The sequence below is a fragment of the Coregonus clupeaformis genome, chromosome 17 (assembly GCF_020615455.1).
Source record: "Coregonus clupeaformis isolate EN_2021a chromosome 17, ASM2061545v1, whole genome shotgun sequence".
NCBI lineage: Eukaryota > Metazoa > Chordata > Actinopteri > Salmoniformes > Salmonidae > Coregonus > Coregonus clupeaformis.
The window spans coordinates 56,634,428-56,647,234 of NC_059208.1; the positions used below are offsets into that span (position 1 = coordinate 56,634,428).

Here is a 12,807-nt window from a genome sequence, read left to right on the forward strand (position 1 = left end):
CCTTCCACAAGCTTCCCACAATAAGTTGGGTGAATTTTGGCCCATTCCTCCTGACAGAGCTGGTGTAACTGAGTCAGGTTGTAGGCCTCCTTGCTCGCACACGCTTTTTCAGTTCTGCCCACACATTTTCTATAGGATTGAGATCAGGGCTTTGTGATGGCCACTCCAATACCTTGACTTTGTTGTCCTTAAGCCATTTTGCCACAACATTGGTAGTATACTTTGGGTCATTGTCCATTTGAAGACCCATTTGCAACCAAGCTTTAACTTCCTGACTGATGTCTTGAGATGTTGCTTCAATATATCCACATAATTTTCCTTCCTCATGATGCCATCTATTTTGTGAAGTGCACCAGTCCCTCCTGCAGCAAAGCACCCCTACAGCATGATGCTGCCACCCCCGTGCTTCACGGTTGGGATGGTGTTCTTCGGCTTGCAAGCGGCCCCTTTTTCCTCCAAACATAACGATGGTCATTACGGCCAAACAGTTCTATTTTCATCAGACCAGAGGACATTTCTCTAAAAGTACGGTCTTTGTCCCCATGTGCAGTTGCAAACCGTGGTCTGGCTTTTTTATGGCAGTATTGGAGCAATGGCTTCTTCCTTGCTGAGCGGCCTTTCAGGTTATGTTGATGTAGGACTCATTTTACTGTGGATATAGATACTTTTGTACCTGTTTCCTCCAGTATCTTCACAAGGTCCTTGCTGTTGTTCTGGGATTGATTTGCACTTTTCGCACCAAAGTACATTAATCTCTAGGAGACAGAACGCGTCTCCTTCCTGAGTGGTATGATGGCTGCGTGGTCCCATGGTGTTTATACTTGCATACTGTTGTTTGTACAGATGAACGTGGTACCTTCAGGCATCTGAACCAGATTTGTGGAGGTCTACAATTTTTTTGTTGAGGTCTTGGCTGATTTATTTTGATTTTCCCATGATTTCAAGCACTGAGTTTGAAGGTAGGCCTTGAAATACATCCACAGGTACACCTCCAATTGACTCAAATGATGTAAATTAGCCTATCAGAAGCTTCTAAAGCCATGACATCATTTTCTGGAATTTTCAAGCTGTTTAAAGGCACAGTCAACTTAGTGTATGTAAACTTCTGACCCACTGGAATTGTGATACAGTGAATTATAAGTGAAATAATCTGTCTGTAAACAATTGTTGGAAAAATTACTTGTGTCATGCACAAAGTAGATGTCCTAACCGACTTGCCAAAACTATAGTTTGTTAACAAGACATTTGTGGAGTGGTTGAAAAACGAGTTTTATTGACTCCAACCTAAGTGTATGTAAACGTCCGACTTCAACTGTATGTAAATAAGGTATTTCTGTTTTATTTTTAATACATTTGCAAAAAAATCTAAAAACCTGTTTTCGCTTTGTAATTATGGGGTATTGAGTATTGATGAGGGACATTTTTTAAATCAATTTTATAATAAGGCTGTAACGTATAATTTTTTTGAAAAAGTCAAGAGGTCTAAATACTTTCAGAATGCACTGTAGGTTCATTTTACATTTACAGTCATTTAGCAGACGCTCTTATCCAGAGCGACTTACAGTTAGTGAGTGCATACATTATTAATTTTTTCATACTGGCCCCCCTGTGGGAATCGAACCCACAACCCTGGAGTTGCAAACGCCATGCTCTACCAACTGCGCTACACAGGGCCCCATACAGGTTCGTACCATACAGTGATGTAGTCACAGTTAGGTTCTGTACTGACCATGGTGAAAGTGATGTATATATTATAGTGTAATCTAACACTATAGTTGTTCATTAAGAGGTCAATTGGTTCTTACCATACAGTGATGTAGTCGTAGATGGGTTCAGTGCTGAGCACGGTGAAGTTGATGTAGATCCCGTTCCCAGGGGGAACCCTCACACTCCACACACAGTCCTGGAAGTTGGGGTACTCCTCGGGGTGGCCGGGGGAGTAGATGGTCCCATTCATGGAAGTGATGTTACCCCCACACAGCGCTACAGAGAAGAGGGAAGATGTGGTCAGGTGATGTTACCACCCATACAGAGTTACAGAGGAGAGGGTTAGGTGATGTTACCACCCATACAGAGTTACGGAGGAGAGGGTTAGGTGATGTTACCACCCACACAGAGTTACGGAGGAGAGGGTTAGGTGATGTTACCACCCACACAGAGTTACAGAGGAGAGGGTTAGGTGATGTTACCACCCACACAGAGTTACAGAGGAGAGGGTTAGGTGATGTTACCACCCACACAGAGTTACGGAGGAGAGGGTTAGGTGATGTTACCACCCACACAGAGTTACAGAGGAGAGGGTTAGGTGATGTTACCACCCACACAGAGTTACAGAGGAGAGGGTTAGGTGATGTTACCACCCACACAGAGTTATAGAGGAGAGGGTTAGGTGATGTTACCACCCACACAGAGTTACGGAGGAGAGGGTTAGGTGATGTTACCACCCACACAGAGTTACGGAGGAGAGGGTTAGGTGATGTTACCACCCACACAGAGTTACGGAGGAGAGGGTTAGGTGATGTTACCACCCACACAGAGTTACAGAGGAGAGGGTTAGGTGATGTTACCACCCACACAGAGTTACAGAGGAGAGGGTTAGGTGATGTTACCACCCATACAGAGTTACAGAGGAGAGGGTTAGGTGATGTTACCACCCATACAGAGTTACAGAGGAGAGGGTTAGGGATGTTACCACCCACACAGAGTTACAGAGGAGAGGGTTAGGGATGTTACCACCCACACAGAGTTACAGAGGAGAGGGTTAGGTGATGTTACCACCCACACAGAGTTACAGAGGAGAGGGTTAGGTGATGTTACCACCCACATAGAGTTACGGAGGAGAGGGTTAGGTGATGTTACCACCCACACAGAGTTACAGAGGAGAGGGTTAGGGGATGTTACCACCCACACATAGTTACAGAGGAGAGGGTTAGGCGATGTTACCACCCACATAGAGTTACGGAGGAGAGGGAAGACATGGTCAAGTTAGAGGTCTTTCCAGGCTACACTGATTGAGCAAAAAGACACAGCAGTAAAAGTCATAGTAATGGCCACGTCTTAGTAATATGTTGTAATACTACAGTAGCCTAATAGTGATTGCTGTGGATGCCATTGGAGTAGAAGTAGATTAAGTGGAACTGTTGTAGTAATGTCCAAGATGTTATGGTCCATGAAACACCCACTGCTGCCCTCTAGGTGCAATATCAATCTGTTACCATACAGATCCTATCAATTCCATTTATATGCTAGTAGTTCCCATAGATATCCTATTTCCATAGTTACCTTCACAGCGTGGTACCGGGTGGTTCCAGTTGCGGCTGATTCCGTGCAGACAGGTGAGAGAGGCCTCTCCGATGAGGGAGTAGCCAGGCAGACACTCGAAGGACACAGTGAGGCCCACACTGAAGTCGCTGCCGATCACGATGCCGTTACGAAAAGGACGAGGGTCGGGACAGCTCTGTAGCTGATAGGCTGGAAATCAGGAAGTAGTCGATAATTGAAATAAATATTGACTGAAAATACATATGAAGAAAATGACACAAACATGAAAACGAATACATAGATAAAACTGTGTGCCATGTAAATACCGTATCTAGGATACTGAAGGAGATTGCCCAGACCAACATTATGACAAATACAATTACATTTAATTGAGTTGAGTGAAATCACAAGGGCCCTCGACAAATCCTTTTTGAGTTCTCTCCTCTCCCACACATTCTACTGATCTAACTCTGTAGTCTACGGTTTCGGCATGACACAACCTCTATCTTTCCCAGTGTCATCCTCTTTATATCTATCTGTTCAATAAAATCAGGAAAAAATATATATTTTAAAAATAAACTAACTCTAGCCTCACCCTGGTAAGTGATCTGGAAACCCGGCTTGTTCTGGGAGTAGTCGCTGTGGAAGAAGAGGCTAGTCTGGTGGGTGGTGCTGAACAGGGACTTGGGGACCTGTGGTCCACTGAACCTGTCAATCACCGTGCCCGTCTCCAGCGTTCCACTCCGAATCTCCAGGTAGTCATGGATGGCCTCCGTGGAGAAGTTGAGGAACTGCAGGTGGATTCCTGAAATAAACAACAGGTGGATTAAAAACACACTGATCAGTCCATGAGTTTCTGTAATGAATAATAGACCATCATCTTACTCATCTACCCATTACTTCAGCAGGTGGGTTAATCCCAGAACCCACGGAAGCAGAACACTGTAGCTCCACCACAACAAACATCACAAGAGATTAAAGGTTGGTCGACTGAGAGCGTAAACTCATTGGTACATTAGAAGAGTTGCAAACACCCTAGTGCATTAGCGTTTGGACCCTAGTGCATTAGCGTTTGTACCCTAGTGCATTAGCGTTTGGACCCTAGTGCATTAGCGTTTGGACCCTAGTGCATTAGCGTTTGGACCCTAGTGCATTAGCGTTTGGACCCTAGTGCATTAGCGTTTGGACCTTAGTGCATTAGCGTTTGGACCCTAGTGCATTAGCGTTTGGACCTTAGTGCATTAGCGTTTGGACCCTAGTGCATTAGCGTTTGAACCCTAGTGCATTAGCGTCAAAGGGTTCTTCAGCTGTCCCCATAAGAGAACCCTTTGAAGAACCCTTTTGAGTTCCATGTAGAACCCTTTCCACAGAGGATTCTATATATACGGAACCCAAAATAGTTATATCTGGAACCAAAAAGGGTTCTACCTGGAACCCTTTTTTCTAAGAGTGTATACTATGTATTTAGCCTACTGTTTGTAAACCATGATGCTGTTCTCAGTTGACTGGAAGACTGGTTAAACATTTGCATCATTGTTGGTGTTACACTTTCCCTGTTTCAATGTCTCTGCTCTTTAGGCTTATAAATCAAGCATCATTCCCTCTAAAGCTCCTGACATACATGGGTCTGACACTTCACTGCTATAACTAGGGCCACTTCCCCACTAGCTGTGTTTTAACTGAAACAAGACATACACTTCTTTGTATAACAATGTGTGACTGTGGCTTGTCCACGGCAGCAGCGAGTTGATGTACCAAAGCCAATAGGTAGTTTGACAGTGTGTGTGTGTGTGCGTTCTTGGCCACAATGACTGTCAGTGTGTTCCCGTACCGAAGCCGATGGGTAGTATGACAGTCCAGGTGCAGTCTAATCCACTGGGGTAGTTTCCAGGGAAGCCAGGGCTCAGGATGACACCGCTGACATCAGTCATGGAGCCACCACACTGGGCTGTGGAGACAATCCCACTCAGACAGGTTAAATAATGAAATAATAGAATTAAATAAAAATAGAATTACATTTTTTAGAATAGACTAGAGTATAATAAAATAACTACTTCATTAGTCCATCAGAAGCAAAAATCTTAAACTTCATTATGTCATGTTCTTATATGTATCTATAGCTTCTAAAAGCAGAAGGGTTTGGTTTACATCTCTAGACAGTATGAACGGGTATCGAGGCCACCAGCTGGGATGGATTAGTACATTAGTATTGACAGGCCTTTAAATGGGCATTCCCTTAAAACAGTGTATTGTAGCATCAGTGCTTCAGATCAACTCACTCCTATAGGACTACACTCTTCGAAAAAAAGGTGCTATCTAGAACCTAAAAGGGTTCTTCGGCAGTCCCCATAGAATAACCCTTTGAAGAACCCTTTTGAGTTCCACGTAGAACCCTTTCCACAGAGTGTTATACCTGGAACCAAAAAGGGTTGTCCTACGGGGACAGCCGACGAACCCCTTTGAAAGCCTTTTTTCTAAGAGTGTACTAGCATAGTCTCTTTCCCTCTCAGCGGTTCAGCCAGTGTGAGGTAAGTCTTAAGCTGCAATATGTATAAAAAAAGAAGAAGAAAAAGAATCTATGATACAGATTGCCAGGATGGAGCAGCTCCTGTGATCGTGACAGACACACTAACGGTTAAAATGTATGAATACTCCATCTACCCCTGGTCTTGTTGCATCCCTTGTGTTAAATAGGCTCCCTATCATTGAGTCAGAACGAGAGGTATCGGTTATCCTCAGCACTGATCCTGGATATAGAGTAGCCTAAAGAGAATGGTAACACAGCCCTTGTTAAAGCTGCAATATGTAACTTTATGGGTGACTTGACATATTTCTATAGTTATAGATCTGTGGTTCTCATTGAAAGCACGTCTAAGAAGTGGTAGATACAGTATGTTCTATTTGCATTATTTCTCTACTTCCTTTTCTTCAGCTTAGTTTTTGCGTCTTTTACTTTTGGTTTTGTACACCAGCTTCAAACAGATATTTCACAGCGGTTTAGATGGTACAGTGATTCTCTACACTAGGGTTTGCTTGTTTTGTCACATAAACTGAAATTAGGAGCACTATTTGAATTTTAGCAACCAGGAAATGGTGGAGTGATTCACCTTTAAGTGAAAAGAATAGCCTTTTGTGTGCTAAAAGGCACAAAGGTGCTCCCTACCTTTCGTTATGGTGTGAGAGCTTTTAGAAGGAAAAGTACAAAAACTCAACGTTTTGGGATATTTCAGAAAATGTGGCTCCACAGACGTGGAATTATTTTTGTTCACCACTTAAGAGAGTCCAAGTTATTGTCTCTTCTTTACAACTATTGTGTGTCCCAAAAAATAATTATGTTAGATAAAGATCCATCATCTGTCTCAGTGAGTTAACGTACATGGACAGAATATATTTACATTTTAGTCATTTAGCAGACGCCCTTATCCAGAGCGACTTACAGTTAGTGCATACATTTTCATACTGGCCCCCCGTGGGAAACGAACCCACAACCCTGGCGTTGCAAGCGCCATGCTCTACCAACTGAGCTACAGGGGACTATTTACCCAAAAACGTTTCTAAAAAACGTTTTTGCTATATGTTTTAGATGTGGGCCCTGCAGTTCATTTTGGGGACATTTTTCATGAAAAATATTGACTTTGGTTGTTCAGGATATACAGCTGACAACAGTTGTCCCCGAGACCAACAGCCAACTCTGAACATATTAAAGTTTTACTATTTATGTTGGGTATCGAGCTTCTATGACAGTCACACCTTTACATCACAGAGTAACCAAACTCTCTGCAATTCTCTATGAGAGGTTTAGACATACTAATGTCACAGTAACGTTATCGACATACCAAGACAGAGTGGGACTGGGTAGTTCCATCTCCGGACTGGTCCTGGCATACAGGTTATATGGGCATTACCCTGGTGAAGAAAAATAGGTATTCATAAACATACAGCATTACGTTGTTATATCACATATTCCCTAGTACTCAATGCTTTAGAACAGTAGAACACTGAACAACATTTAAAATAGCTACTAAGATGAACCGACAGAGATACTAGATGAAATAGATAGAGATAAATAGATATATGGAGAAAAATATAGAGATATAGATAGATAGAGATATGGAGAAAATGTAGACAGATAGATAGACAGACAGACAGACAGACAGACAGACAGACAGACAGACAGACAGACAGACAGACAGACAGACAGACAGACAGACAGACAGACAGACAGACAGACAGACAGACAGACAGACAGACAGACAGACAGACAGACAGACAGACAGACAGACAGAGCAAAATATAGAGATATAGATAGATAGAGATATGGAGCAAAATATAGATATATAGAGATAAGGAGTAAAAAATTAAGAGATATAGATAGCGATATGGAGAAAAATATAGAGATATAGAGATATGGAGAAAAATATAGAGATATAGATAGAGATAGATGGAGAAAGATATAGAGATATAGATAGAGATAGATGGAGAAAGATATAGAGATGGAGAGATAGATAGATGGAGAAAGATATAGAGATATAGATAGAGATAGATGGAGAAAGATATAGAGATATAGAGATAGATAGATGGAGAAAGATATAGAGATATAGATAGAGATAGATAGATGGAGAAAGATATAGAGATGGAGAGATAGATAGATGGAGAAAAATATAGAGATATAGATAGAGATAGATGGAGAAAGATATAGAGATGGAGAGATAGATAGATGGAGAAAGATATAGAGATATAGAGATAGATAGATGGAGAAAGATATAGAGATATAGATAGAGATAGATAGATGGAGAAAGATATAGAGATGGAGAGATAGATAGATGGAGAAAGATATAGAGATATAGATAGAGATAGATGGAGAAAGATATAGAGATATAGATAGAGATAGATAGATGGAGAAAGATATAGAGATGGAGAGATAGATAGATGGAGAAAGATATAGAGATATAGAGATAGATAGATATAGATGGAGAGATAGATATAGATGGAGAGAATGATCTCTTACCTGCAGAGAGTAGCCTTGTTCACACTGAAACAGAACCACGTCTCCAACCATGTAGCGGTCTCCAACCTTGATGCCATAGTTGGGGGTCTGTGGCTCTGGACAGGACTCCAGACCTATGGCTGTGGAGAGAGGGAAAGAGAATTTACACAACATGTCAGTTGTTGCCACAGTGTGATATACACACGCACGCATACACACGCACACATATCATAAAGCCATCTACTGACAGACATACCTGTGTACTCCAGATGGAAGCCAGCAGCAGACACACTGATGTCTGAACTGAAACTCAGGTACAGGTTATTGGATGTGCTGTTGAGCAACTGGGGAATGGTGGTGCCTTGGAAGACAGAGAGAAAGAGCATGAGACAAGAGTTACCAATTAACCTGTTGTCTTTATATAAATACACATTTTCCCACAAAGAGAAATCATTGTGGGAAATCGATCAATTAGTGGTTAACAACAGGTGGTTGATTTGTGAATCATCCTTTTGCTTGTGTTTTATACCCTTCAGACAATACCCTCTCTGGTAATGTGCTGGACATGGACATGCGAAAAATGCTAATATCAGGCATATTGACTTCCATTAGTTTTGGACTGGAGACAGTGGCAAAGGCAAACAAAACCAAAGCATGGGATACACGTGGTCTGCGGTTGTGAGGCTGGTTGGATGTACAGCCAAATTCTTTAAAACAACGTTGGAACATTTAATTATCTGGCAACAGCTCTGGTGGACATTCCTGCAGTCAGCATGCCAATTGCACGCTCCCTCAAAAAAATTTGAGACGTCTGTGGCATTGTGTTGGGTGACAAAACTGCACATTTTAGAGTGGCCTTTTATTGTCCCCAGCACAAGGTGCACCTGTGTAATGATCATGCTGTTACATCAGCTACTTGATATGCCACACCTGTCAGGTGGATGGATTATCTTGGCAAAGGAGAAATGCTCACTAACAGGGATGTAAACAAATTTGTGCACAACATTTGAGAGAAATAAGCTTTTTGTGTGTATGGAAAATGTCTGGGATATTTTATATCAGCTCATGAAACATGGGACCAATACTTTACATGTTGCGTCTTAATATTTATAAATTCCATTCATTTACTTTTTAGATTTGTATGTATTGTTGTGTATTGTTAGATATTATTGCACTGCTATTACTACACCAGCAATAACATCTGCTAAATATGTGTACGCAACCAATACAATTTGATTTGATTTTGATTTGACAGTTTACAGAATAAGGAAACCATGTCTTTTTTTTGGGGGGGGGTGGTGAACTATCCAAACACTAGCAAGTGTTACATGAAGGCATAAACAGTCTTCTCCTCAGGTAGTTACAGCACTTGGACAGCTGTAATCATGACAGATACTGTGTCTGTTCTCCTGCCTCCCATTCTCCTAAGTGTCCTCCTGATATCGAGCTCATTCCCTCTCTAACACCCTATTGTTCCAACCTCTGAAACCTTTCTATAGATTGTATGAGTGTTGGAGCAAGTCAGCATCTCTATCTATATGGACCAGCTCAGAACTCCACAGCGTGGCATGACCCTGTCATTCAAGCCTTAGCAGGGGACTCAGATACCCAGTGGGACTTCCTAATTACTGTCCACTGAAATCTCAATTGGCCCAAGGGGAGGCACTGCATAATTCATAGGGGAATACATGTTTACTGTTGCCTTGGGCCAATTATTATAATGATCTCGGAAAGGGATTTCCGTGTTATGAGATTATAGCTAGCTGGAAAATGTTTCCATGAAACATAATTGATGACCATATCAGGATAACACAACAGATATTATCACAAATAAGTGAAGGGGTCACAAGTGGTCGTTATTGATCCAGGAGCTAAATATTACCTGAGTAGCTGCCCAGTCTCGGCGCATGGTTGTCACCTCCATCATAGAAGTCCAGAGAGTCCCAGTTGTGTTCGGAAGCAAAGCTCACTACCTGGATCTGAGGCAAGGAGTTAGGAGTCAAACCCTTTTCACACTAACGACCCGACCCAAACTGTACTCACTAATGCCTGATTCACACAGTACTATACTGGCTTGCATACTGTCCTTTCACATGGTCCTTTCCAGCACTGTTCAAGCCACTATGTCAGATGTGTAAGCAGGCCAGCGCAGTACTGTACGGCTCAGCTCGATTTGGTTCGGCTCAGTTTGTGAAAACGGTATGAGACAGAGAAAGACAACTCCCAGACAATTCGTCACCACTTGAAAACCTATTAAATGCTCCAACTCAGTAAATGAACACTGTAGTACTGTAAATAATATTAGATGGAAAGACAAAGACGAGACTTCAGGTCCAAAACACAGTGCATACTTACATTAAACATCTACACTTTAAATAATAAGTAAGCTATTAAGTATTCCCTTTATTCAGGTTTAACTTCTGGTACTGCATGGCGATACTCTGAAATCGCAAACATCTAAATTCTTCCATGGTACTTCAAACTGAAACAGAACAGGGTCTCTTACTTGGATACCAGCGCCCTCAGGCACTGAAACCTTCCAGACACAGTTCTGATTGTTGTCATACGGCTCGGGGTAACCGGGGGACAGGATGGTCCCCCTGCGTGCCGTCATGGTTCCTCCACACGGCACTGAGGAGACAAAGTCAAACAGAGAGGGGACGTACGTTAACACAGCCACATGTATGTTGTATTATGTACAGTGCCTTCGGAAAGTATTCAGACCCCTTGACTTTTTCCACATTTTGTTACGTTACAGCCTTATTATAAAATGGATTAAATACAAATAAATCCTCAGCAATCTACACACAATACCCCATAATGACAAAGCGAAAACATGTTTTTAGAAATGTTTGCAAATGTATTAAAAATAAAAAACTGAAATACCTTATTCACATAAGTATTCAGACCCTTTCCTATGAGACTTGAAATTGAGCTCAGATGCATCCTGTTTCCATTGATCAGTATGAAAAAAAGATATATAAAAAAAATTTATGCACTCGCTCTGGATAAGAGCATCTGCTAAATTACTAAAATGTAAAATGTAAATGTAATCATCCTTGAGATGTTTCTACAACTTGATTGGAGTCCACCTGTGGTAAATACAATTTATTGGACATGATTTGGAAAGGCACACACCTGTCTATATAAGGTCCCACAGTTGACAGTGCATGTCAGAGCAAAAACCAAGCCATGAGGTCGAAGGAATTGTCCGTAGAGCTCCGAGACAGGCTTGGGGAAGGGTACCAAAACATTTCTGCAGCATTGAAGGTCACCAAGAACACAGTGACCACCATCATTCTTAAAAGGAAGAAGTTTGGAACCACCAAGACTCTTCCTAGAGCTGACCGGCCGGCCAAACTGAGCAATTGGGGGAGAAGGGCCCTGGTCAGGGAGGTGACCAAGAACCCGATGGTCACTCTGACAGAGCTCTAGTTCCTCTGTGGAGATGGGATAACCTTCCAGAAGGACAACCATCTTTGCAGCACTCCACCAATCAGGCCTTTATGGTAGAGTTGCCAGATTGAAGTCATTCCTCAGTAAAAGGCACATGACAGCCCGCTTGGAGTTTGCCAAAAGGCACCTGAAGACTCTCAGACCATGAGAAACAAGATTCTCTGGTCTGATGAAACCAAGATTGAACTCTTGGGCCTGAATGCCAAGCTTCACGTTTGGAGGAAACCTGGCACCATCCCTACGGTGAAGCATGATGGTGGCAGCATCATGGTCCTCTGTAGCTCAGCTGGTAGAGCACGGCGCTTGTAACGCCAAGGTAGTGGGTTCGATCCCCGGGACCACCCATACACAAAAATGTATGCACGCATGACTGTAAGTCGCTTTGGATAAAAGCGTCTGCTAAATGGCATATTATTATTATATTATTATGCTGTGGGGATGTTTTTCAGTGGCAGGGACTGGGAGGCAAAGATGAACGGAGCAAAGTACAGAGAAATCCTTGATGAAAACCTGCTTCAGAGCGCTCAGGACCTCAGACTGGGGTGAAGGTTCACCTTCCAACAGGACAACGACCCTAAGCACACAGCCAAGACAACGCAGGGGTGGCTTCGGGACAAGTCTCTGATTGTCCTTGAGTGGCCCAGCCAGAGCCTGGACTTGAACCCGATCGAACATCTCTGGAGAGACCTGTAAATAGCTGTGCAGGAACGCTCCCCATCCAACCTGACAGAGCTTGAGAGGATCTGCAGAGAAGAATGGGAAACTCCCCAAATACAGCTGTGCCAAGCTTGTAGCGTCATACCTAAGAAGACTCAAGGTTGTAAATTGCTGGCAAAGATCCTTCAACAAAGTACTGAGTAAAGGGTCTGAATACTTATGTAAACATAATATTTCTAAAAACCTGTTTTGCTTTGTCATTTTGGGGTACATTGTTTAGATTGATGAGGAAAAAAAACAATTTAATCAATTTTAGAATAAGCCTGTGTTATGATGAGTTTCTCAGGTATCAAAGAATCAAGGATGCAAGAATATACTTATACATTCTGTGGAGATTTCATACCAAGTATTTATTGAATCACGAGCTCGTGGGTTCATCTAACCAA

At 42.3% G+C, this 12,807-nt stretch overlaps 1 protein-coding gene across 1 annotated transcript in view; it reads right to left on the reverse strand.

Annotated features, from left to right (window-relative positions):
• Nucleotides 1–12,807, reverse strand: part of LOC121586782 (CUB and sushi domain-containing protein 3) — a 759,103-nt gene that overhangs the window by 153,558 nt on the left and 592,738 nt on the right. Inside the window, exons 35-43 of the mRNA XM_041903753.2 lie at nucleotides 10,755–10,879; nucleotides 10,131–10,227; nucleotides 8,505–8,609; nucleotides 8,270–8,388; nucleotides 7,098–7,167; nucleotides 5,093–5,209; nucleotides 3,857–4,066; nucleotides 3,283–3,471; nucleotides 1,806–1,983 (exon numbers count right to left, since the gene is read on the reverse strand). Coding sequence (XP_041759687.2) covers nucleotides 1,806–1,983; nucleotides 3,283–3,471; nucleotides 3,857–4,066; nucleotides 5,093–5,209; nucleotides 7,098–7,167; nucleotides 8,270–8,388; nucleotides 8,505–8,609; nucleotides 10,131–10,227; nucleotides 10,755–10,879 — 1,210 coding nt within the window. The remainder of the gene's footprint in view (nucleotides 1–1,805; nucleotides 1,984–3,282; nucleotides 3,472–3,856; nucleotides 4,067–5,092; nucleotides 5,210–7,097; nucleotides 7,168–8,269; nucleotides 8,389–8,504; nucleotides 8,610–10,130; nucleotides 10,228–10,754; nucleotides 10,880–12,807) is intronic.